At 39.6% G+C, this 25,424-nt stretch overlaps 1 protein-coding gene across 3 annotated transcripts in view; it reads right to left on the reverse strand.

Annotated features, from left to right (window-relative positions):
• Positions 1-25,424, reverse strand: part of phkb (phosphorylase kinase, beta) — a 109,667-nt gene that overhangs the window by 32,783 nt on the left and 51,460 nt on the right. For all 3 annotated transcript variants that reach the window (XM_008404873.3, XM_008404871.2, XM_008404872.2), the window contains 4 exons: positions 24,600-24,657; positions 23,666-23,743; positions 21,127-21,285; positions 20,837-20,931 (listed from right to left, as the gene is read on the reverse strand). In XM_008404873.3, the coding sequence (XP_008403095.2) occupies positions 20,837-20,931; positions 21,127-21,285; positions 23,666-23,743; positions 24,600-24,657 (390 nt within the window). The remainder of the gene's footprint in view (positions 1-20,836; positions 20,932-21,126; positions 21,286-23,665; positions 23,744-24,599; positions 24,658-25,424) is intronic.

Raw genomic sequence — 25,424 nt, forward strand, 5'->3', positions numbered from 1 at the left:
ATTCTGATTTCTGGCTTGGACATTCTAAAGCTTACATTTCCCCCATTATGAATCTTAATTCAGATGTACGTTGGGGCTTTCTAGATGGTTTTATTTTTATGTTTGCCACTTAAAAGTTGAAAAATATTTTGAACTGAATCATCATGGAAATATTTTGGTCTCACATGTGAATTTTTCTTCAGGTTTTTCTGTCTCACCCAACAATTTTCTGTTTCTTTTCATACATCCTCCATCTTTTTTGTGATATGATTGGATGGATGGATAAATGCTGACCTACAACCCGCTCCTCTTTCAGTCTATGTTTTCTTCTCTTTCTTGTCATTGTTTTGACCCCTCCTAAACTGTTCAGTTATTTATTCTTGCAATATTTCCACACTTTCCTTTTTTAACCATATTTATCATTCAACCTGGCTACATTTTTCTTTCTCATTCCTGGTACAGATGTCAAAGGTAAAGTGCTTGCAAACAAACAGCATTTCATAAAAGTCAGAACTAAGATGCGTTGGTGAAAACAGCTCCACCACCAAGTCAAAAGTCAGTAATAAAAAAAGATTCCAAAAAAATGAAGGCAAAGTCCTGGATGAATCAAACAGAGATAATGTGCAGGGAACTAAAGATTAGGGTGATGACATGGAGGTCTTCCCACCGTTAAACCTTCATCAACTAAAAAAAAAAAAAAACAAGGAGAAAAATGCAAATATAACTACTTGTTATATTTATCTTATAACTTATATATCTTGTAACTACTTGGTCCAGTAGTTATAAGAAGGGCTTGATTGCTGGAATGCCAAAAAAGATTTCCACAGTGATTATCTTTTTGAGAAATGTCTGTCTCATTTCCTATCACAAATCTATTGGTTGAATAAAAATAATTTTGGATCTAAATCTGCCAGAGCGGTGAGTCACTTTGGGGCGTAACCGTATGGAAGCTTCGACCAACTTACTTTCATCTAACATTAATCATCGCGCTGCTGTAATGGCCCCGACTTCAACCCAATTGAATATTTATGGACTATGCTTAAAAGTTGGCTGTGTTGCAGGAAACCAACACATTTAGCTGAGCTCTACCGTTTCTGATGAGAAGAACGCTCAAATGTAGAACCAGGGTCACGCTGAGATCTCGTAGATTGCTATAGAAAGTGGGCAACTGTGACATGAACAGAGTCCTGCACTGATTTTAATGTCTTGGGTTTTTCTCTGACCTCCTGGACGCGTCATTAATACAGTGTTGAACTGTTTTGGTATGTTGACCACTCTTGCGAAGGTTCACGGTTTTTCTACTTGTGGAAATGAAGACTAGCTCCACTGATTTGACATTATAAAAATAAACATGTTTAATGAAAACACGGCAATTTCAAAAAAACCTTATTTTTCTATAAAAACTTTTGCCACTTGGCAAAAGTTTTTATTTTGGTCGTATAGATATTGGTTTATTTCACAAAACTGTAGTAAACTACTTTTTTTTGTTTTGTTTTACATCACACGAGTCACATGATCAACTACTGGATGTTGTCACTGGCGCAAATCATGAAGAAGACGGCGACAGGAAGTGGTTGGAGGGTCATGATGTGGCTTGTTTCTTAATGAACAAACTTAATCGTTTGATTTTATCTGTGTTTCTTATTTAGTGGAAACACCACAATTGCAAAGTTTTTTTTTACATTAGTGGAATATTGGCAAAGTTTTGTGCACATTTGTAATGGTTCGTTCAGCCTACTTCATGTTGCCAGACAGGTTCTATTTAGGTGAAATTTTTATCTGTATACAGATCTGACAGTGATCAGCCTGGGGAAATTTAATACGAGTTTTCAATATGGTGTTAGTGTGACGGACTGCTTAGTTAACAGAACCTTGAATTCTGACAGTAAATTTTCAATGTTTGGCCTTAAAATCGTCACTTCAAACTGCATTTTTTTTTAGTAATCTTTGACTGATACTAAACTTCATCCAGATGATCTGAAACACTTAAAAAAAAAAAAATCAAAAACAGAAGAAGTCAGCAGAGGAATAACTTTCGTCTGCATGTTGCCTATTTTTGTTAAGTTCAAAAAGCTAGCATCGTCATGCTGCTGTGAAATCCAACAACCAGCTGGCAGATTTTAAATGGGTGTTCTCGGTTTGTGGAATTACTTGCCAAAATAAACCTGAAAGAAATAAACAGCACTGATCTGAAGGCTACGTGACTCCGTTTCAAGGTCAGATCCGTCCCCGCGTGGCGGCTGGCGAAGCGCGGCCTCAAGCGAGCGTCCCACCACAAAGGAATAAAACATTCAAACACTTTCATGGGTTTAAAACGGAAGCAGAGGAATTCATCCACCGTCCGTCCCTATCTGGATGAAATATAATCCCTTCTTTCAATGTCCCCGCACAGACGAACGACTCCGGGCTCGCTGTGCTCGGCCTTTCTGCGGCTCAGAGATTCCGATTCCGATGAGCGCGTTTAAAAGCAAGGGATTGGCAGAAAAGGATCGCAAGAGGAGAGTGGAAAAAATATCTAAAATCATGAAAGAGGTGCCAAGTCATTTTGTGTGAAGAAAACGCCTCCCGTGTACGGTGTTGTAAAAAAAAAAAAAAAAAAAAAAAAAAAAATCGCTTTGAAAAGGTTGTCCGATGGCATAAAGCGATAAGGATCGTGACCGGGAGGTTTTTCACTGTTAAAGAGAACGTAACAAAAATGGAAGTCCCCCTGATCTGATTTAGGGAATCGCTTCCAGTCTGACAAAAAAAAAGAAAAAAAAAAGTGTGGCTCTACGGGACGGAAAGACAAAAGGATAAAAGAAGGGAGGGGGAGCCGATGGGAGGAAGGAGGGTGGAATCACCTCCACAAAGGAGAAGCGAGTGAAGAATTGGATTGCACGCCGCTGACTGGCGTAATTGCAAAGGCGCCCCGACTGAGAAAGCGATACATTGTTCCTCAGCCTGGGCTCAGAAATATTATCCTCCAACAGAATCCTTATGAGCAGAGGAGGAGAAGGAGGAGGAGGAGGAGGAGGAAGAGGAGGAGGAGGAGGGAGGGATCAATTGATATTAAAGGCGAGCCACGGTATGAGCTACAGGAGTCCCAGCTTGTCAGAGCCGCTCTGTTTGATACCGCGCCTGGAGAGCCGAGAGGCTGGGGGAAGATAAGTGGCCTGATTACTACTGTCTGTGTGAGCGGGGAGATGCAGAGGGGGGCGTAATGACGCGAGCGCCGCAGTGGAAAAATAAATATACATGCAGCCAAAATATGGATGCCTGATGGTGACAGGCTGTCTGGCAGAATTGTGCATGTGATGTTTTGTTGCAGAAAAAAAAAAAAAAAAAAGTTCAATCTTTCTTCATCTTCAACTTTGAAAGTCATTTTTTCCCCCTTTTATTTAAATGACAATCATGACGCTGGAAAAACAAAACAAAAAAAAACCAGACTTGTGGTGACTCTAACTTGCCAGTGTGTGTTATTATGATGAGCTTAATGCAGGCATGCAGCCTGACAATGACCCTGGAACAGAATTATGCTCCCCCGTCTCTGTGCCAGGCTGCACTCTGAAGATTCAACCCGGCATACACGCATAACTACAATCTTTGGGAAGCAGATGGAGCACGTTAGAAGCTTTAATGCTCATTTTGCTGATGTAATGCGGTGTTAAAAGATGCCCAACACTTCCCCCCTTTGGGCTAGGAGACACTAGATGGACCAGCATCTGTTTCTAAATAGTCAATATTAACCTCTTTTGTTTACTTGGTGGTATAACATTACTGCCTTGTCAATTTCTTGTTTATTTTTATTTTTTTTTACATATTTAAGCAGGTATTGTTGATTTTTTTCCAATGGAGAGCTATCAAAAAAAAAAAAAACCACACACACAAACTGAAAGTAATCATAGAGATGGAAACATGATGAGTAATGATGTGAATAAAATGTAGGAGTGCATTTTTAAAAACAAGTTCTTTAGATTGAATCAGCCTCTAATACTTGTAATTTGCATTGAAAAGCAATGAATGAAATCAGTTCTGTCATTTTCCAGTCAACCTGGCGCCTCTTCCCTCCACAAAGAAAAAAACCCAGATGAGTGGATGAATTCATCTTTTAACCATTTGAGTTGAGACTTAGACAAACCTGAGATCATAGTAACTGTTAATCCTCCAAGACATGCGTTCCCAAACGGTTTGCAAACCAACAGAAAATGCTGCACAACACGTAAAGAAACATCACTATTTTTTTCCCCCTGACTTTTATTCACTATTCAATAATTATTATGTCTAGCATACACTATATGCTGCCTCTTACATTTTTGTTGGCTTGGAGTTATTGTGGTTTTTCGGTCGTTTTTTTGACAGAAACCTGTTCCTTTCACACTCGCTGCGCTGCAGCGTCAGGAGAAAAGCTGCCTGGTGAATTTGACTGGTAGCCAATCAGACAGAGGAGAATGGGAAATAATATTTCAACAGATTATCCTAATTTATATTTGACAAGTATGATTGACAAGTATTGGATGAGATTGTATGATTGCATTTTTTGATTTTCTAACTTTCCCTCCAACTTTCTGAGGCCCTTCTTCGCGCCCTCTGGAGGCCGGCACTTTGAAAAACACATCTCCAAGGGATACCTAAATAGATCTCAAGTAGGTTGTCACTGAGACTTGTCTGATAGAAAGTACCAAAGAAGGCTCGTAAAATGCCCGGGTGACCCTGCTGTATATTCCTAGATATCTTCATATGCTTCAGTTCACCGTTGACGGCATAAACTAAAGCAGCTCTGCTCACTGCAAACTCTCTTTTAACTGTGATAATAATCCAGCCTCTGCAAACCTCGTCTGAATGATAATGCCAGCCCTTTAGGGAGCCATGTTTGAGGTTTCACCACAGGTAAGGATGAAAGAAAAAAATTAATGATTTATTTTATAGATTTCTTGAGGAAAAAAAAAGGACTTGGTGACAGTGATTCCAAGCAGACCGAGCACATCCTAACCTTTACCTCTTTCACAGACGCTGCACTTTTGAAAAATTAATAAAATAAAAATAAATAAATAAAAGTCAGTTTTGCTGGAATTAATTCTGTTCAGAGAGACAACCACATATAATTGGACACGTTTGACTTTATAGTAACATCTGCAACATCTCCTTTCCATTCATGCTTCAGGAGGCAAGAGAGACATAAAGAGCATACAAATACAGTTGGGGCTTCTTGCTTTCTGTTGCTGGGCTGCAGCTAAGAACCTATCTGGGGAGTTTAATCTCTCCCACCAGGCAGCCTGTCATCAGTGGGGATTTCCATTCAGTAAATTACTATGTTCATTCAGTGATTTGTCTCACTTCCTAACATATACTTAACCGCCCCCCTGCAGTTGTTCTGCGTCTGCTAAGTCGAGAATAGCAGAGCTATCTGCTGTTTTCAATAACAAAACTTCACCAGACTAAAAGTTTACTTTCTTGTTTGCATGTCAATCTCCTGTCTGCACTTTGCTGTCTGGCAAAGAGGACTTGGTCACTCACATGCTGGACGCTTCCGAGACAGGCAGCAGGTTGTTGCAAGCCACTTCGACAGGTGGCTAGCAACACCAGTTAGCTGACAGGATAGGTTCAAGACAAGCAACACCAACGCCCACCCTAAAGCACTAATCATGAACATTAGTTCCACTAACGCTAAATAGCGACACCAACATGTGGTAGACAAGGGTTGGCCAGGCTGCTCACTCAGAGCACAACGTTTATAATTTCCTAATAATTGACAAGAAATATTTTCTTGAAGCAGATACGTATACCCCTATCTTTATGTGATTTAAGCATGTATCACTGCTGCCACCAACTGTTTTGGAGGGGAATTGCTCATTCCAGTGGCGTACTCTTCTGGTCAGTTACCTCGCCGTGGGAACAACCAATCACCTGGCAGAGGTGGCCATCGTCCTCTGGCTCCACCGCTGTCATCAGGGTATCTAGGAGAAGCTAACACTAAAGTACTAAACTCAACTATGTTGATGTCAACATGTGTTATGTTGCCCTCCACAGGGTAAAATTTGTCATTACTCATCTGTTTATACTGCTGTGCTTCAGGAAGTGATTCTTTGGAAGAGACTTTTCACTCATGGTTTCAGTTTTATAGTTGATGAATATTGCTAACTCTTGCTGATTCTATCTGATTGACCACTGCAGGGCATTGGTCAGAAAGCATGCACATCATGCTTTTACAGTTAACAGTTAAAACTTGGCTATGCAGAATAAATATGCTGCATCTCGCCTGGAGAACATGAGGCGTACCAACATAAAGCCTCTCAAAACAATTCATAAATGTGAATTTTCACATGTATTTGTTTAATTAGCACCCCTGGATGTTTGTTTAATGTAAGTGTTGTATTTCTCTGTATACTTCACTTGTTTGTTTGTTCTATACTACTCAACTTACTCAAAAACGTTTCTTGAAAAAAAAAAAAAAAAAAAAAATGTGATTAGACAGTCAGTCGTCACTCACTTCAAAATAGGAGCTTGAATTCTTAACAGTCCATAACCAAAATAAAAACAATATCAAACTTTATTCAACTGAAAGCTTACTAAACAGTAAGTAAATTGGCGCTTTAGAAAATTTTAATTTAATGGATTCTAAAATAAATGTTTTCAAAGTTAGCAAGAATGCTAATGAGCTAACAGCAGAACAAAATTTTCATTTAGATTAACGGCAGTCTGCCCACCACTGCCAGTTGAAAACTACTTGAGTGGCTATGAATTCATTCGACTTCAGACTTTAGTTCTCAGTCACTGTTAGTTATTTGCAAAGAATCTGTTGGTCAGCAGGTCAGAGGCAAAAACCAGCAGCTGAGCTGAACTGGAGAATCTTCCTGGCAGCAGTTTCTTTCTTATCAAGTTGGTATTTATAACACTGGAATAGATCATGTCACACTACAGCTACAAACTACAAACTGTTTTATTCAGAAAGTATAAGGAAAATAATATGATTTTTATATTTTTGCAACAAAAAACAGTGCCTTTGTGTTTAGCCCCTTTTAGCAAATACATTCTTTTAGATTTAAATCAAATAAACTGGGTCTGTTTCTCATGCGATGTTACAGTCCTACAGTCCTTTGGATCAAAGAAAAGCCGACAAATGCAGAGTGCAGTGAAGCCTTGGCGCATTCACTGTCAGCACTAACCATCAACAAGCAGCTAATAGAAGGCCAGATGCTGCCTTTCAGCACACCTGGCACTGCTCACACGCCCCGCATTCACCTAACACAGCGATTCCAGCAGCGGGAGACTCTGATGCACCACAATGTGCAAAAGGATGTGACAGCAACAAGGGAGGAGGTTGGATGAAATGAGTACAACAGGTTCAAACATTTGATTTCTCCCCAGGAGCCTCCCCTGTGCTCCCCGAGGTTATGCTTCCTGGCAGCTCGCTTTTCCTTTTGTCTCTCAGCGATGCATTAACCTTTAACAGGAAGACGGTGGACAGTAGAGCAGGTCAGCAGCACCGACAAAAAGAAACACGAGGGGCAAAACCAATCAGATGCCTCTAATGGGGTCCGAGACAGAGAGAACAACTTGTAACTGGAAAGGGAAAGCAGAGTTCTGTCTGAGATCAACACAAACTCTAAACTTTTGGGAGTTTGCAGCAGCAGCAGCTTGTGTATGTATTAGTAGGGGTATACGCAGAGGGTGCATTAGAGCATGGGTGATGTTTCCAGTGTTAATGCTTGCAAAGTGTTTGAGTGTGTGAGTGATGTCCATTTCCCTGCAGGTTAAGGTCAATGGCTGTCTCTGTGAGGCTTTTACTGTCACAGACCACTGGGCTCAACATTTCCTGCCCACCACTTGGCCATTTGGCAAACAGCATGGCTTAGCACACTGTGCATCTGCGTGTGTGGGGGTGTGTTTGTGTGCGTGCATGGGTGTGTGTGTGTGTGTGTGTGTGTGTGCGTGCGTGCGCGTGCGGGTGTGTGTGTGTGAAGTCAAGGCTACAGAAAGAGAATGAGGAAATGTGTGCATGTTGGCACTAAAGTGTGTGATTCAGTTCGTGGGGCTGGTTTGAAGTGGACGTAGGCTGGAACATGGTGTGATGTAGTGAGCTGCACATGAGAGTGCGCCCTTGGGACAGACACATCCCTGTGTCCATCTGCTTAATGCTGCTCAAGGTGTCACTGCGCTCTTTACACATGGGAAATGTTTAGATTATGCAACACTGTCCTGCCACTGACCTGTGATTTGTACGCCGCTGCATGAATCTGGTGTCATTCGGTTCGATGTTCGGCTCTGTTCCGAGCCGTTCCACGTAAACGTGCCTCAGTGAGACAGACCAACAGGATGATAACGGACGATAGTTGTTTTACTGAAAGAGAACTTGTTCTGATGCTGATGAACCGTCTCTGCATGTAAACACATCGCTGGAGTTTCACCTTCCTGAGGCTGCAGAGGGAGTGTGCACAGCAAAAAACCTCATGTTGTCTTCATAAACACCACCATGGGAATAGTTAATGTGGGGTTTCTGCATATCTTTCAACAGTAATTACTCAACTGACCCATCAATCAATCAATCAATCAATCAATCAATCAATCAATCAATCAATCAATCAATCAATCAATCAATCAATCAATCAATCAATCAATCAATCAATCAATCAATCAATCAATCAATCAGATGGAAAGGACACAAAGTACTGAGTGAGCGGAATTTTAATGTCTAACAAGGATGGCATAACAAAGCAGGAATCTTTTTTGTGAAAATACTGAATGTCAGATGTATTAAAGTGACTACAAATAAACTTCCTTCACAAAATGTAAACCAAACTGGAGTAGCGTCAGACTTTAGGGGTTGTCGTATCTTTTGTTGGTGGTAAAAGACCACGAGTTATTTCTACCACCAGCGGTAGACTCCTGCCTTTGTTTTGGTTGTATTTACCCAGAATGCCCTATGTTATACCGTATTTTCATGACTGTAGAGCGCACCTCACTATAAGCCGCATCTACAAAGTTTAAAAAAAAAACTGGAAACATACATTTATATGCGTGGGGAAAAAGTAGCGGCTTATAGTCCAAAAAATACGGTAGTCCACTTCCTGCTTTTGGAGCGGTTTCCCGTCCGCTTGGCATTCACATGTTCATTCAATCCTCAGCAGAGTTCACTTCAACCAAACCGAGACTTAGGTTTTTAGGTAGATCACAGTTCAGAGTTTAATTACGCATTCACACTGGTTCCCCAAATGAACCGGACCTTCTACATAAACCACCTAGAGTTTGCCTAAAGTGGACTAAACAGGGCTGATGTGAATGCACCCAAAATCAGGTATAGATCATCTTTCTCACACACATCTTTATTATCTCTGTCCAACAACGATACATCAACCATGAAAGTTTACATGAAACAAACTGAACTTTAACGGTCAAAATTAAGGAGATAGGACTCTGACACAGTTGATATTATTCTAGGCAATAAATGGACAAAAGTTCCTGCTAAAGTGATCACTCAAAGCATCACGTTCACAACATGAGCATATCGGTAGGCAACATGTCCAGAGCTCATCGCTCTGCAGTGACAGGAAGCTAAATAACCAATTGCAGCAGAACTAATGTTCCCAGTGAGCCACAGCCGCCTGCACAGCTCCACATAAATATACAAAAGCCTTTCCCCCTTAACTGAAACCATCTACATAATTGTCGTCTTGATATAATTTAAGGCCAGAAAGTTCAAACCATTACAAAAAGCTATCTGCTATTTCACCAAAGTCATCAGTACACAAAAAACATATTATTATTATTGCTATTATTATTATCAAACTAAAGAGAGATTTAACAATAATGTCCACAGCAACAAAACTGCAAAAAAGATTAATGTTCATGAAGTTTGCAGAATATAACACCATAAAAGAAGAAATGCTGCCAGCACAAAGAATCAGTTTGTTTTAGGTGTTGTCTTAAATACGTCAACAAGAGAGATTTCAAAATTAAATCAAATGTTGTGAACTGATCCATCAGAACCTGACAAAGTCACCTGCACTTTGTCAAATTGATTAAAGGAAGAGTCATCTTGATAAATGCAAGCTACTAAATTAAAAAAGGCACAGAACCTCAAAATCTATAACTGATAAAATTGGATTTATGGAAAAAAGGTGAATTTATACCTAAATATTGCTTTTGTTTGTTTCATACCTCTTTGAAACTGCTAAAATTTTGTGTTGTTTTTTTTTGTGATGTCCTTGTGTAAAGTTTGTAAAATGTTAAAGCTGTTGAGGTGGTTGATCTGAATTTTGTCTTTTGATTTGGTTTGTATCTTAATGTATTTCATTATGTCTCTTTTTGTTTGTGATGTTTGTAAAAGTCTAATTTTATTGTAATGTTTGTGCTGTGAACCCCAGGAAGAACAGTCTCTACTCTGGGTGAGACTCGTGGGAATCCTAAAATAAAGTACATAAAATTCCTTCTATTTTCATTATCGTAGCATTTAGTAACAAAAAAATCTTTTAGTTAACTATAACCAACTTAAAACAGGAAAAGTTTAAACTACTTCCAAGTCAGACAGTGAAAACAATAGCTCTGAACTGCATCGAATATTCAGAGAAATGGTGTTGAAGTTAAACTTCATGGAATCTCTTGATGTATAGAACAAGTTTCAGCCTTCATCTCCTCCAAATCCCTCAGACAGATGAACAACCTCTGGCTGTCCAACGTTAGTCTGCATCTTTCTCCGACATCTTTGGTCAGATGGTGTTGGGGGAACCTGCATTGTGTTATAATGAGGGAGTGGGGGAGAGCTGTCAGGCTTGGAGCTGAAAGCTGCTAAATGTTGCATCGAGCGGCGGTGCTCTGCTGGCCCTCAGCTGGCCCTCAGCTGGCCCTCAGCTGGCTCCGCTGTGTTCATACTGGAGGAGATGCTGGAGTCTGTTCTGGTTCCTCTTAATGTTGCATCATGTGTCGCCTGTGCTCCTGATGTCTGCTGATATATACAATATATATACGAGAACACATCCAGTGGTCTCTATAAACCCATATTTACCTCTGGAAAGCAGTATTTATTTCCCCCCCCCCATCAACCCTTTTCTTCACAGAGCCATGCGATCTTTGACTAAATCAAAGAATTTTCATTTGAACTGTTCCACTCCACAGCTAAGTGGTGGATTATTTTAATTCCCACATGCCTTTCCTGCATGTTTGTGGAGCGGTAAATTTACCAAAAAAAACACAGGAAAATTCAAAGAGACAGAAGGAGTGAACGACAAAGGGGGCAAAAAGACAGACTGAGAAAGCCACAATGACACCGTGAGCATTTCTGAAAAGCTGAGCACATTAAGGGAGCCACATTAAAAGCAACAGTGTGACATAAGAGAAATAAGCAACTAATTCTCTTTCATTGCCATTCATGACTTCTCTGATGCGCCGGTTGCTTCGCCCGCTGAGTCATACTGCATGTTTGTCAGCGGGATGTCATGCCCTGCTACTCGGGGTGCGTTTCATTCGACTCACCCACTCAGACCTTGTGGCTGTGCAGCGAAAACCCCACAGAGAACTGCTGCTGCAGATCACGGAGCGCTGCTTTTCTCCACAAAGTAAAGCTAGAGCTAAAACACAGACACATCAGGAACTACAGCGCCAGCCAAAAGCTACGCGCACCAACCGAGCAATCATTTTCCTGATTGGCCGACTAGTCGGCAATTAGTTTAATTTCATTCCTACTTTCATTTGGCAAGCCTCTGTAATGGATTATTTATTTATTTGACGTGGAGTTTAAAATGAGTATGTCACATGTTGATATTAACAAAACAGTTTTAGATGAAAAAGAGTAGCTGGAAGAAAAAAGAATTGTAAATTCCACTTAGTTGCTCAAAAGTCCATTTGTTATCTGATAAGCAGCTAAGGATCAATCAACTGTCCATGCAGATACATCCGTAAACACAAAACAGGCAATGACTATAAAATAACATAATTAGGATACAAAGATATATTATCTTTGCAATGATACAGTACTCTACTGAGACAATATGTTTCATTATAGCTTGATAGAATGTCATATTTTATTATTTTTGTAAAAGTAAAAATCGATCCACTCTCTTTAGTTTCTTTAGAACGATTGTTCTGCAGATTTAGACAGAAATAATACATTACGTTTCTTTAGCTCCAACTTCGCTTTTTTTTTTTTTTAAACTCTAATCTTCTCAAATTATAAAAGATTTCTCTTTTAAACAGTTCTATGTGTTTTCCAGGCACATAGGATCGTTTTACAGTACAATCAATTAACCATCTCAACTTCAATTGTCGTTCTATATAAAATGTGACATAAATTAAATTTAACCTGAAGTTGGGCCTCTGTCTCTTTAAGAAGCTTCTGCTCTTTCTGAAACTCCGCCTTCAGGAAGTTGTCACTCCATTAACCCTTTAACAACATTTTTACCTGAGAAGTAGCTCTTTTAATGAGCTCAGCAGATGCCCAGTTCCACCAGGTGTTTGCTAATTGCTGTTGGCTAGTCTGAAGGAGCTTCATGAGGGAGCCATGGGGGAGAGACGCTTTGTGAGGGGCAAACTTGGAAACTTCCAAACTGCAGCTCTGAGGAGGAGCTTCGTTCCCGAAGGCGGGACTAGGTCCTCCCAGGCATGTGGCACAGCTGAATGGTTACCATGGAGATTAAAAGGCTTCTCAAACTTTCATGAAAGAATCAAAGCAACACACCATGTATGTTTATGACGAGGGAGTAACATTATAACATGATGTAAAGCTTAAACAGTAGATTTTACATAACACTGCACCTTTAATAAATCTTTTTAGCAAATGTATTGACAATATACTGTTATATATTTTAAACATAACCTGCAGAATATAATAGTCCAAGTCAAGAAATGTAATTTATTTTAAGCGTACTAGTTTACCAGCTGTAAAGGCCTCTCTATACACTACAATTTTCTTTTTTACTGCAAAAAGACAGTTTGGTTCCAATGGCTAAAACTTGCATTAAAGGTCCCACAAGTAACGTCACATTCATGCACATGGGGAGTGACTCCAAGCTTTTCAGAATTACTTTAACACAGAAGAACCTGCTGCACTGCAGCTTTACTTTTCATCAGACTTTCCATTCATCACATGGAAAACATGCATATTTAAAGTGTTTGGCATCATACATAACCTCCCACTACAATAAGAGCTTGCAGTTCATTACTGCAGAAGAGTTTCTCGTACGCCAGGAAAGCATTAAAGTTGCATAAATGCCTCCTACACCAACAGTATTACAACTTCTTCCCTGTCAAATGCAAAATGTTTGAAGGGCTGCACTTCAATCCGCCGAGACCTCCGCGACGCAGACGTAATCCTTCATAAAATGTGGGAAAATCTGCAGAACATATATTTTTTTAATATAGAGTACGTGTTAAAATAATACATAATTTACATTATTAACTCATAATAATGAGTGTAGAGTATTGGTGGATCAGCACAGGAGTTCTGCATGATTTTAAGGCGTTATTGGAAATGAATGTGTTCCCAATAGTAAGCTAATGAAGGTAAAAAGATTTAATAAAAATATTTTTATCACCAGGTCCAGATCAACAACGGTTTAAGTAAAGTGGGAAATATGCTGAACAAAGTCACTATTTTTGAAGCAATTTATGTTTGCAACATGAAAAAATATGTATCTGTGTATAAACTTTAAAAGTAGATTGAGCATCTATTCAAAATAGTCATTTCCTTAGACTGTGATGTTAAAAACAGACTTGAAAACATTCACCTTCTGTTTTAAATGCTCCAATATTCTCTATTACTGATAAGAGCATTATAACCTCTATTACAGCACATATTTAAGAATAAGAGAAAATTAAGCTAACTACACACAGGTCGGTTTCCTTACAGCATTGTACTTTACAAAGCAAGGTGAAAATATTGGACTGAGGTTCTAAAAACTGGTTTTACATGTTAAATGGAAGGATTGTTTTTTATTTTGAAAAACTTAAACTCCATTCTTCTGTAGGAAGACCAATTACTGTATATATCAGATTGCGTCATTTTGGGGGTATCATCAAAAATTACAATTTTGGAAAGATATTGGTTGATAAAGGTCCAACTGAACAGTTTTTTTTTTATTAGTTTCCCCCCTCATCTGAAAATTGCCATTTAGTGGGGTTATTTTTGTTTGTTGAATAGCAACATATAAGTGATACAAAATCAGAAATCTCTAAGGTGGCTAATACTTTTTAATAGCATTGTATGTTCATTTACTCTTACTCTGAGACATGAGTACTTCCATATATGTGCACAGAGAGAACAATAACTGTTAAAATCAGTTCTTAACAGCTTGTGAACGCTCAGCATGGCCATTTGCTTGCTTCCTGCCTGGAGGCAAAAATGCTGGACTTCAGTGATGAAGAGCCAACCGGACGTTTGTGCACACAACATTTACCCTCCCCCCCAACTTAAAACACAAAATAATCATCCAAAAAAGTGGCAAAAACACCTTTTACTTCAACCCTTTACTTCTTCTCTCACTTTTTTGTGTGCTTTCCTCCCAACCCATCTCAGGTCTCCTTGACAACATAACATGAAAGCTAAGTGTCTGGCTGAGCCAGAAAAGGTGCAAGGGTTGAGATTCAAAAGCAAAAAAAAAAAAAGACATAAAAGAGAAATGTGGACTAAAAGGCTAGGGTGAAACAGTAAGAAAGAGGGAGAAAAAAAGAGAACTGGAGGAAAAATGCTGCTTCATGAAGGTGGAAAGGAGACGTCCACAGAGTGCCCAGCTGACCCCAGAAGCTGCTCCGCTCAGCATGAATAAACAATCACACCTAATTTGTTCAGACTGAGGGCAAGGCCACAGGTGCATGGAGGGAAATGGTTAATTTGAGGCCTTCATGTTCTCAAAGATGGGGGAAAAACAAACAAAAAAAACCTCTTCGCTCTCCTTTTATACGATGAAATCTGTGAACAGATCGATTCTAAGATTTTCTATAAAACTCTAAACATAGAGGAGCAAATCACCTGCAGTGGGTTTCTGTGAGGCAAAGGGTTTATTTTCTATCAGGTTTACAATGCGAGGTTGAAAAGGTGATGAGATGCACCTGGGTTTCTCAGTGAGGCCTGGAGGGATGTTAAAACGTTCCAATGGCATGGAGATGTGAGAAAAACCCCGTGGTTCAACGGGAGAAGTGCCTCCTATCAGATGGAGGACGTCATAAAAAGCAGAAACACCAAATCATTTGAGTTAAAATTATTTCAAACCCTCTTAAAAAAAATTTTTGGCAGATAAAAGAACCTATTGCCCATTGGTTGGTAAGGCATATAATGTTTTCATACATCCATAAGCCGTTTCCAGGGGACACTTTTCTTTGCTACACTACCGTGTGTGGAGAAAGTACAGCAAAAGAAGACATGTCATTTAAGGATCTAAGAAATCCTTAGATCTAAGAAAATCTGACACCATCATGTTGCACAAATCTAAAGTTGTGCAACAGAACGTTGGATTTTACACGTAGTTCCTCCTAAACACTGAACGCGTCCAGGTAGAAAATATTATTGGATTTATTTGGTGTACAAAACCAACATTTGGGGATCAGGTATTTTTGGTTTGAATATGTGATCTGTTACATTACTTAAATAAATATGGATGAAACAGAATCCAATGGCCAATATACCTGTAAACCTTCTGATCACTATTGGTATATTTGTAGTGCCTGTAATATTCACCCAATATTCAAAGCAGCACATAACATCAGCACAGCTGCCTTGTTTTCATCCATCAGTGGACAGCCAGCCTGCTCTGTGCTGTTCTGAGACAGATATAGAATTGTACATGTCTGTGAAAATCCATCTCAATTATTTCCTGACCAACTGTCAGCGCTAAAAGGTTTTTCTGATCATGTTGTCTGTAGCATTTTTGAGGCTGAAGATGAACCTAAAACAGAACATTTGGATGTGGGTGCACAAACCGCACTGATTATCTGGTGGTAATGGATATTTAGAGCAACACCAGAGTTACCCAACATGTTGTATAAACATGTTGTATAAAACAGTTCTTTAACAGAACACAAACAGCAGCAGAGACAGCAAACGCAAATCATGGCTTCAAACTGTGGCAGTGTCAGCTATAGTGGCACTTCCGGAAACTGCCAAAGCTTAGTAAAGGCAGCTTCCGGCTTTAGTGGCATGTAACACAGTTTCGGTGACAGCTGCCATGCTTTTTGTGAGAGATACCAAAGCTTTTGTGACAGATACCACACTTTTAGTGACTGATGCCGTGGCATTTGTGAGACTCCATGGTTTCAGTGACAAAAGTCACTGAAGTTGCCACAAAAGTCTGTCACACATCTATATGTGTTCTTATTTCTTTTTATTGATTTGTTCAAAATAAACTTATTCGTATTCACTCGGCCACAGAAGATGTGTTATCTGTCACAAAAGTCAGAAGCTGCCTCTACCAAGCTGTGGCAGCTGACACTAGAAGTGCCACTGTAGCTGCCACTGCCCCAGTTTGAGCTCAACCCTGCGTTCTGATCACAAATCTGATCCGTAAGTTCATTAATAATGGCTACAGAGTCTAACTGTCACTCCAAATGCTGACGGAAACAACACACCACAGCCAAACAAACCAAAGTATTTCACACATTTCCCAGAGAGAAAGTTCATGCAAAATTCTTTCCCCATTTCCATGGAAGGATTGTGGTTTAAAAAACCCCCCATCCGGCTCAGGGTGGGGGTCTTTGTTCGTGTTGTTGCATGCTGGGTGGTGACTGCTACCATCAGAGGCCCGGCTCACAGTGAGCTGCACCGCTGCGACTCTAAGCACATCCAACATAAACCGGCTGTGATAAAACTTCTGATAATCTTGACAAAATATGCTTCCGACCTGACAGGAGCCAGTTTTTGCTCCCAGGGGAAGCTAGTTTAGATGCTGAATTCATAGAGGCAGACCTCCAAGAGCAACGGTGCGCCACATCCTCACTCCTCCCTCCAACTGGGAGAAATCACGCTCCACACAAGGAAGCTGACACTGTTTTTCTATAGATTCAGAGGATTTTAAATCAGATCTGTATGGATCTCTGTTTTATAAAAGGATCAGGATTTTAATAGCTTATGTTCCCTGCTCTGCCAGCACTGGAACAACCTGATTATTTGCAGAAGTTTCATCACTATATAAGCCTGGTATGGATTTTAGACTTGAAATTATTTATCTATACCATTATTCTTTCAGGATAGACTGACTATACAACAAACAGCTTCAATAAACTCATAAAAAGGAAGTGGGTGTGCACGTTTGAATTGATTGTGTTTTTATCTAGTCTTCAGAGGATCATAATTATGCAAACAGGCTCAAATAGTACACACCTCCACCGATACTGGGTTAAAACGCTTTGTGTAGCCGCCAGAAAGTTTTTGTAAACTCTGACGAGCAAAACTGGCAGAAGCCACTTGAACTGAGCTGGGGTGTTTTCACACCTGATAGTCTGGTAGACTCTGTTTGATTTGGGACCAAAGTTGCAACATTTGCTACATTTTCAGCTGCTGCGGTTCGCTTTCACACTGCACTGCGTCAAACGATCCAAATCAATCGAAAAACTCATTTCATCCCTTGTTACAAGGGAAACAATCTGCCAGTAGAACTTGTTCTTTTTCATCAATATTGACTTAAAACAATGTCTTGCTATAGTTATTTGTGAGTTAGTTTTGTCTTATTTCAAGTGCACTAGAATATTTGCAATAGAAACTAGAACAGGAATACCTGATAAGATTGTGTCTCAGCAGTGTAATCATTCAAATCTGAAAATAGAAAACGCTTAAAATCTCATTTATTAAAAGGTCCAGAAGAAATATTTAATTCTTAACCACGGTGAGTGGATGTAAACTTCTGACTCCATCACATTTCAAACGCTTGACGCTGTGCTCGGTTTCTTACGAGCGGGAAAAAAGATCCACCCGACACCGTCGCAAAGTGAAACATTGTTATCTACAATGAGACAGGAGACAGTAAGAAACTCAAACGCAGAGGCCGGCTGGATAAAAACATTCCCTTTGTTCCCTCTGCTGATATTTGGATTTATTCTGCCAATTGTCATACCTTCTAAAGCCTTATCCCCTCCGTGTGCCTTGTTCCAGCTTTGTCTTATCAGCCAGGCAACAAAAACAGGTGGAATATAGAGGTGGAAAAATGTTTTCATGAAGCAGGTGAATATGTATCTCCAGCCTTCATCAGTGTGATCCTTGGAGCTGCCAGCCATAGTCGATATGGATTAAGCCTCATCGTGATTGCCATTTAGAGAAATAAATAGGTTTAATCCTCATCTGCCAGCTTGGCCTCTGGTAAGGTAATAAAAAAAAAAAACATATATATGTATAATATCTGCTGGTTTGCTCTTGATTTAGGGAAACGCAATTAAGACTTCATTGCACGTGAGGACCCAGGAGGGAGATCTTTAAAAATAATGCATTTAAGAACAGAGGAGGATAAAACAGGGTGTCTGATATGAGCCAGCAGTCAAGTCTTTGGGGAGGAAAAAGGAATTGGAGACCAGAAACAACAAAAAGATTAAAATAAAACTAAAAAAAGTTCCTCAACAGAAACATGGATATTAAACATCAGCTTCTTTTAATGACATTTCTATTTTCATAGAACAATTTGCAACATTTACAACTTATATTTCGTAATTTGATTGATTTTTTTTGTTGCTGTTTTTGTACATTATAAATTAACCTAAAGAGTACGCAAGCTGCAACAATAATGGGAAAGAAGAAATAAAAATATTTACAATTTTATCAAATTAAAATTAGATAATTATATAAAGTCATGACTGAGATTTTCAACATAACTCAACCCCTTTGACTAATTTCCTTGTGACTTCATTCTAAAAGTTATTCTTTCCATGACGAAAATACTTTATGAAATCAGTCCACTGACTTATTTTATAAATTTCTATCTTAGACATATTTTCAGGTTATGGCCTTTTTTGCTGCCACCAATAGCACTCCAAGGAGGTATTTATCATTTTTTTGTAGTTCATATCCTTGAAAGGTACCATATATTACCGTAAACTGAAATTATATTTTCTTTTTGAAGACTGTTTCCAGAACCTCGAACATTTTTCTCCAAAATGGACCCACATGGGACCAATCGCAAATAAATGTGAAATATCATTTGCTAATGTAAGTCCACAGAGTCTCCAACAGTCGGTCCAGCATGAATATTTAGTTTTTTTAGGCCGGTGTGTGAAAAAAGCTAATCCTATTCTTCCAGCTGAATTTCCTTCCAGGAGAGGGCACACACTTACAGCTTAAACCAAGGACGTTCATTTTTACACAGGAACAGATTAGCTTAGTTCAAACGTTTTAAGCCCTTAAATGCTCCCTTTCACTTACAAAGATTACAAAGAGCACCTGAGCTTCTTTTTATTTACAGCCTTGCTACCAAAACTGGGAAGAATAAAGTCTGCCTCACAGGATGCTGACCACACTGCTGAGGCTTCAAACATATCTCGTTTATCTTTTGCTGTCAAACTGGATTTTGTAAGTGGGGTGAAGAACAGTCCAGAACAGCAGAGAACATGATTTAAGGAGACATGAGAGCACAAGCAGAGCTTAGACCCAGAGATGAGAACGGGAAGAACATGATGAGAGCACAGAGAACAAGTGTTGGAGTTCTCAAAGAAAAGGATGATAAAGCCAGTCAGAACCTCAAAGAGTCTTTGGTAATCTGTCATTCTAAGATAAGTTGCTATCTTCCTGTAGAGTCGGTTTGATTGGAAACCAACACTGCAATATTTGCTACATTTTCAGCTGCTGCGGTTCACTTTCACACTGCACTGTCAAACAAACCAAACCCTCTGAAAAGCCTGTTGACCTTCTCGCCTGTGGTGGCGCTGTAACCAAGAACAGAAACATCCGAAGGAGACACTGAGGGCGACTTCCTTCCATCCATCCATCCATCCATCCATCCATCCATCCATCCATCCATCCATCCATCCATCCATCCATCCATCCATCCATCCATCCATCCATCCATCCATCCATCCATCCATCCATCCATCCATTTTCTTGCAGCTTTGTCCCTTAGTGGGGTCAGGAGGGTTGCTGGTGCCTATCCCCAGCTAACGTTCCGGGCGAGAGGCAGGATCACCCTGGACAGGTTGCCAGTCTGTCGCAGGGCAACACAGAGACACACAGGACAAACAACCATGCACACACACACTCACACCTAGGGGGCAATTTGGAAAAGCTAATTAACCTGACAGTCATGTTTTTGGACTGTGGGAGGAAACCGGAGTACCCGGAGAAAACCCACGCATGCACAGGGAGAACATGCAAACTCCATGCAGAAAGACCGGGGCCGGGAATCGAACCCAGAACCTTCTTGCTGCAAGGGAACAGCTCTACCAAATGCGCCACTGTGCAGCCCGAGGGCGACTTCCTTCTTCACGAAATGTAAAGATAAACATAGTGGCGTCAGATTTGAGCAGTTGTAGGATTTCTCTTTTGTCTTTGACATTTCTCCCGTTAGCGCTTAGACTCGTGTGTCTGTTTTGGTTGTGTTTACCCAGAATCCTCTGTGGCGCAGTCCGGCTTCCTGCTAGTTTTATTTGTCTCTGATGCAGTGTTGTATTTTCATTGATGAGTTATTGTTCCACATTCACGGTTTCATGCTTTGGCTTAATACAAATCTAATTTTACTGGAACAGTTTCAGTGTTTATGACTGTGTGGGGTGACTCACTTATGAAGCAGAACTAGAGTAATTATTTGAGATCGATCATTAGTAATTTTCCCTTATTTCTCCAAGGATAAACATGTAAGTAATGAAAGAAGAGAAGCTCAGAGGTAATAATAGGTAAGATATTAGGCTAATTCCCATTGATTTATAACAAAAATGAATCTCAGATTTCTGTATTGTTAGACGTCACAGTTGCGTGGAAGCTTACCTGATTGGAGTATCTCATGCTGACGTTGCGCTGGTCTTGCCGTGGGACGTATCGCTGGATGGGGTCGATGTCTTTAGGGCTGATCAGCTCATCCACTGGAAAGTTACGAAACATGTGCAGAAACAAAAGATTATGAACGCCTTTGAAAGATTTACAGAAAGGAAAAACATAAACAGACACTACTGATCAATAACTGTTCTTAGCATTCAAATGGAGTGTAATGATAGATTGAAGGAATCTTAAAATCATAACTACATGACAAACTGTTGTTAACAATTTAAGAAACGCACCCAGCAGCTTAGCAATGTTGTACATAGCCTGACCCCAGAGGAACATCTTGCCATCACGACCAGAGTTGCTAGGGAAACGCTTCTGGCTTCCATGTTTGCTCTGCTCCGCCTCCACAAAGTCAGCCGGTACGTAGTAGTACTTAGGGATCACAGCGTGGCCTGTCAATGAAAACAAATAATAATGAAGCAGTGTTTACATAGACCACATCCTCTCTGGATCTGTGTGTGAGTAAAAGGAGTCTAAATCAACGCAGAGAATGAAGCAACAACTCCAGCTTAAAACAGTCATTTATAAACCAGTTGTGTACTTTAGGCAAACAGCTTCATGTCTTAGCGGGTATAGATACAAACATGAAGGTTAAGAAGGTTCTGCATTCAAAATAACAGTCATCTTTTTTATTAGAAATATTTTAGTGAAGAAAAATGTGGAATTGGACAGCATCACTATCCACAATGACTCTTTATGTTAATTAGAGTAACATTTATTTTCCCTTTGGGATAAATAAAATATTTTTCATCTGAATTGAATGATTTCTGTGCTGAACTCTAAGCTGAATAATGTATGTACCTGGACTCTTTTTAATTGCTGAATGGACCTCTCCGTCTCTCTCTAACGGCGGGTTTTCATGCGTCGTGCTTGATACCAGTGAGACTCAACATGTTCCAGAGCTGCTTCAACACTTAGCTTAGGCCTTTTCCAGGTGACTAAATGATCTTTAAAGTGGACAAAGATCATTCTTCAGATTTTACAGCATGCTGTTTGCGCACTGATTAAAAAAAAAGTTTCAAACATGGCCGACACTGTTCTGTAAAAGTATTAACACCCCCTTTTTCACTTTTTGTCTCTTTACAACACATTTCCATGTTTGTTTGTTTTTTGTACTTGATCAACACAAAGTGTAAACAGAAGGATATGATACATGATTTTCATCATTAAAAGTGTATGTTAGCTGCAGTTACATTCAGCCCCTTTTACTCTGCTCCCCTCTAGATAAAACCCATTAAAAGCTGCCTATTTAATCTGAGTTTATCTCCTGATTTTCTATAAAGATTTCAGAGTTTAGAGAAAAATCTCAGAATTATGAAGGACAAGGAACAAAACACACAAGTCAGGGAGAATTTTGAGTTCAGGTTTGAAGCAGCGATGAGTTCCAACACACTATGCTTAGCTTTAAACATCTCACAGAGGACTGCTTATGGTGCACAAATGGAAAACACAAATTCAAAGTACAGCCAGCAGTTCAGCTGAATGGTTAAGATCAAAGCATATTAAAGTGTTAGAATAGCTCGGTTCAGATCTAAATCCAATTCAGAATTCATGGCTCAAGCTGAACATGTTTATTGGCAGGAATGTGACTGAGCTGGTTTCTAAGGAGGAACGGCTGAATGTTTCAGCATGTAGATGTGTAAAGCTCACTCTAAAACACCCTCAGCTGTTAGAGCTGTGAAATGTGCTTCCACCAAGTATTGAATCAGGGAGGCTGGAAGTAAATGTAAGGCATACTTTTAAACCTTTTATTTATAAAAACAAATGTGCAAACAGTGTACTATACACACAGTATGGCTCTGATATATACAAAAAAAATAGTTAAAGGGGAATGAATGATTTTGTATTTTGCTGTCGTTTCTGGAGCTGAAGATAAACAAAAAATATATTTGGCAAAAATTTTAGGAAAATAAAGGAATCACAGGCATCCCGACATGAAACAAGATCTGCCTTCCTAAACGTGAACAACAACAAACAAGGAAGAACATTAAAATGTAAGGGTGCAGTTCTGACATGATGTCCTGCCTCCTGTGTGATCCCCCCCACCATGCCACTCCAGATTATCTTCAGAGTGCGATGCCAGCTGAGAATCTCCTGCTGTAAGTCAGTTCTGACCTGATTCTCAAAATATTCACCAGTGTGAAACGGTTTTCATGTCTGTTAGGTCAGAAACTGTGACTGAACATTCTGTAAGTCACTACGCTAACTTACAGCAGAAACTCTGCGTTTGTCGTCTCTGATGAAATATATTTTTACTGTTTCATGCTACATGAGTAGCCATACTCACAGAGGAGGGCGGCATGTTTATGCTTTAGCAAATCAGTTAAAGTCAATGAATTCTTCTGACAGCAGCAATCACATTTGAGTTTTTTTTTCACTCTCATTAACATTAATGGTGAAACAAAAGAAAAACCTTTTCATTCACCTCCAAAGCTCAGACAATTAACTTTAGGAGTCAATGCTAATTTATACAGGACAAGTACAAAGACTCTATAGAGGCAACTAACGTCTCACACCATCATCCTGTCTGCACTCTAATTATTCCCAGTCTATTCTGAATGGACCAGAGGAAACGCCAAGCTGCTGACTTTCCTATCATGTAACTGTCTCCCCTCAACATAATGACTGCAGTAAAGGTGAAAAGATGTATGTTTATGCAACATTTTTCTTATGTTAAAAATGACAGGATTTAAAATGAAAAACAAAAGAAACAGGCAGAAATCAACAATAAGCCGTTCCTGGATGTGTACGTGCGTTTACGTGAAAACTCACCCTCGAACGACTGGAAGATGATGGGCTCCAGGAGGTCCTGGTACTCCTTCACCTGTGCCTTATTTCCTCTAAACACACCTTAAAGAGACAGGGACACATTTCGGACTGGATGGTGAGGGTACATGCCTGGGCTGTGCTCTCCGTCTCTCTGCCTGTAGCTGTGAGACTGATCCCAGAGCTGAGTGTGTGTACTACTGTTTGTGACTGAATTAGTCCTCACAACATGAATTTATGCACACTCGGATTGTGTCAGTGTCATTGTATTGAGAAGACAAACACCCAGTTTCCATAATGTGGATTTTTTTTTCTTTTTAGAATTAGGACAAAACAGGAAGTTTTTAACTTATACTGAGATGTTGAATGGTTTTGTGCAGATATGTGAATCTGTTGAGTTTCTGAGTTAAACTCTTGCTCCAGCCATGGACTACAATGGATTTGACTAGACCATAAAGAAGCAAACCTCTGTACTTGAACTATGACAGCTTTGTAGAGCAGCGGTGTCCACACATTTTGCCACATGGGCTGCAAAAGCTTAATTTTTAACCCTTCCACCATCACCTTGAAAACTCTAATATGTTACATTTAAGTGTAACATGTAAGTGTCTATCTTATGAGAGTTGAAGGGGTTTTAATAAAAAAGAAATACCCTCTACCTTCACCCAGTACTCCCAGTGCTAACTAACCACAACCAATCACACCCACAGACTTTGGACACCCCTGGTGTAGAGCCTTAATGCAACATGGATGTAGAGTGTATATGACTCTGTTTTGAAAAAAAAAAGTCTTTATTACCTCTTTTGTCATTTTTAAGCATATGTTTTAAGAATCAATTCTAGTTTGTTTTTTCAAATGTCTCAAAATAAACCGAAATGTAATTTTCTCTCTCGTCCCATTGAGGCATCATAGCAGCAGCGGCGAAGAGAGCGAAGCTTACCGTCAATCATCATGTAGATGAAAAACATGGGAAACTCGCATTCGATTCCATCAAAGAGCTGCAGAAACACACAGAGAGAAGGAATTAGATCGCCTTCTTGTTTTACAAAGCATCCAGCTTGAACGGAAAGCAGTAAAACTCCTTAATATGAAACAGCAGGGAGCAAAGAAACACACAGAAAACATATCATTCTTTAATGCTCTCCAAGATTAGTTTTTCTTTGTATTATTGTCATTTTAGGCCACTCTGTTGATGGAAAAGTGAAGATTTAATTCACCACTTCAAAATCAGCAATACAACTACATTATTTACATCATTATACACATTTGTTGCCATCCCTGAGTTTGATTGCATCCTCAGTGTGACGGTATGAAGAGAATACAGAAGGCTGAGAATAAAGAAGAACACATGCAGCATTCTGATGATGGACAATGAATCGGGGATAGAGGTCAACAATAACCCACATTTCAAAGTCAATAAAAAATCTCAAAACAAAAGTAGTAAACACAAAAACAATTTCACACCCTGGAAACGTGGAGCTATAAATAAAAAGCTTGATAAATGACCAATCGCATACTTTTAATTAAGGCTTTTGATTTAATTAAACTTCAGGGGCAACCCCAGTACTGAATTGCTGCCATCTTAATGCAACAAAGCCTGGAGGGAACATGTGGCAGTGGATCAAGCCTCTATAGCATAAACCACAACTGGACCACTAGTCTACAAACCTTACTCCAACCAGGCATTCTGCTGCAGGCCCAATACAGCTGTCACAGTTATAACATCACACACATTTCTTGAAAATCCATACTGCAGAAAATCATG

The sequence above is a fragment of the Poecilia reticulata genome, chromosome 3 (genome assembly GCF_904066995.2).
Source record: "Poecilia reticulata chromosome 3, P_reticulata-male-v2, whole genome shotgun sequence".
In the NCBI taxonomy this organism is placed as follows: Eukaryota; Metazoa; Chordata; class Actinopteri; order Cyprinodontiformes; family Poeciliidae; genus Poecilia; species Poecilia reticulata.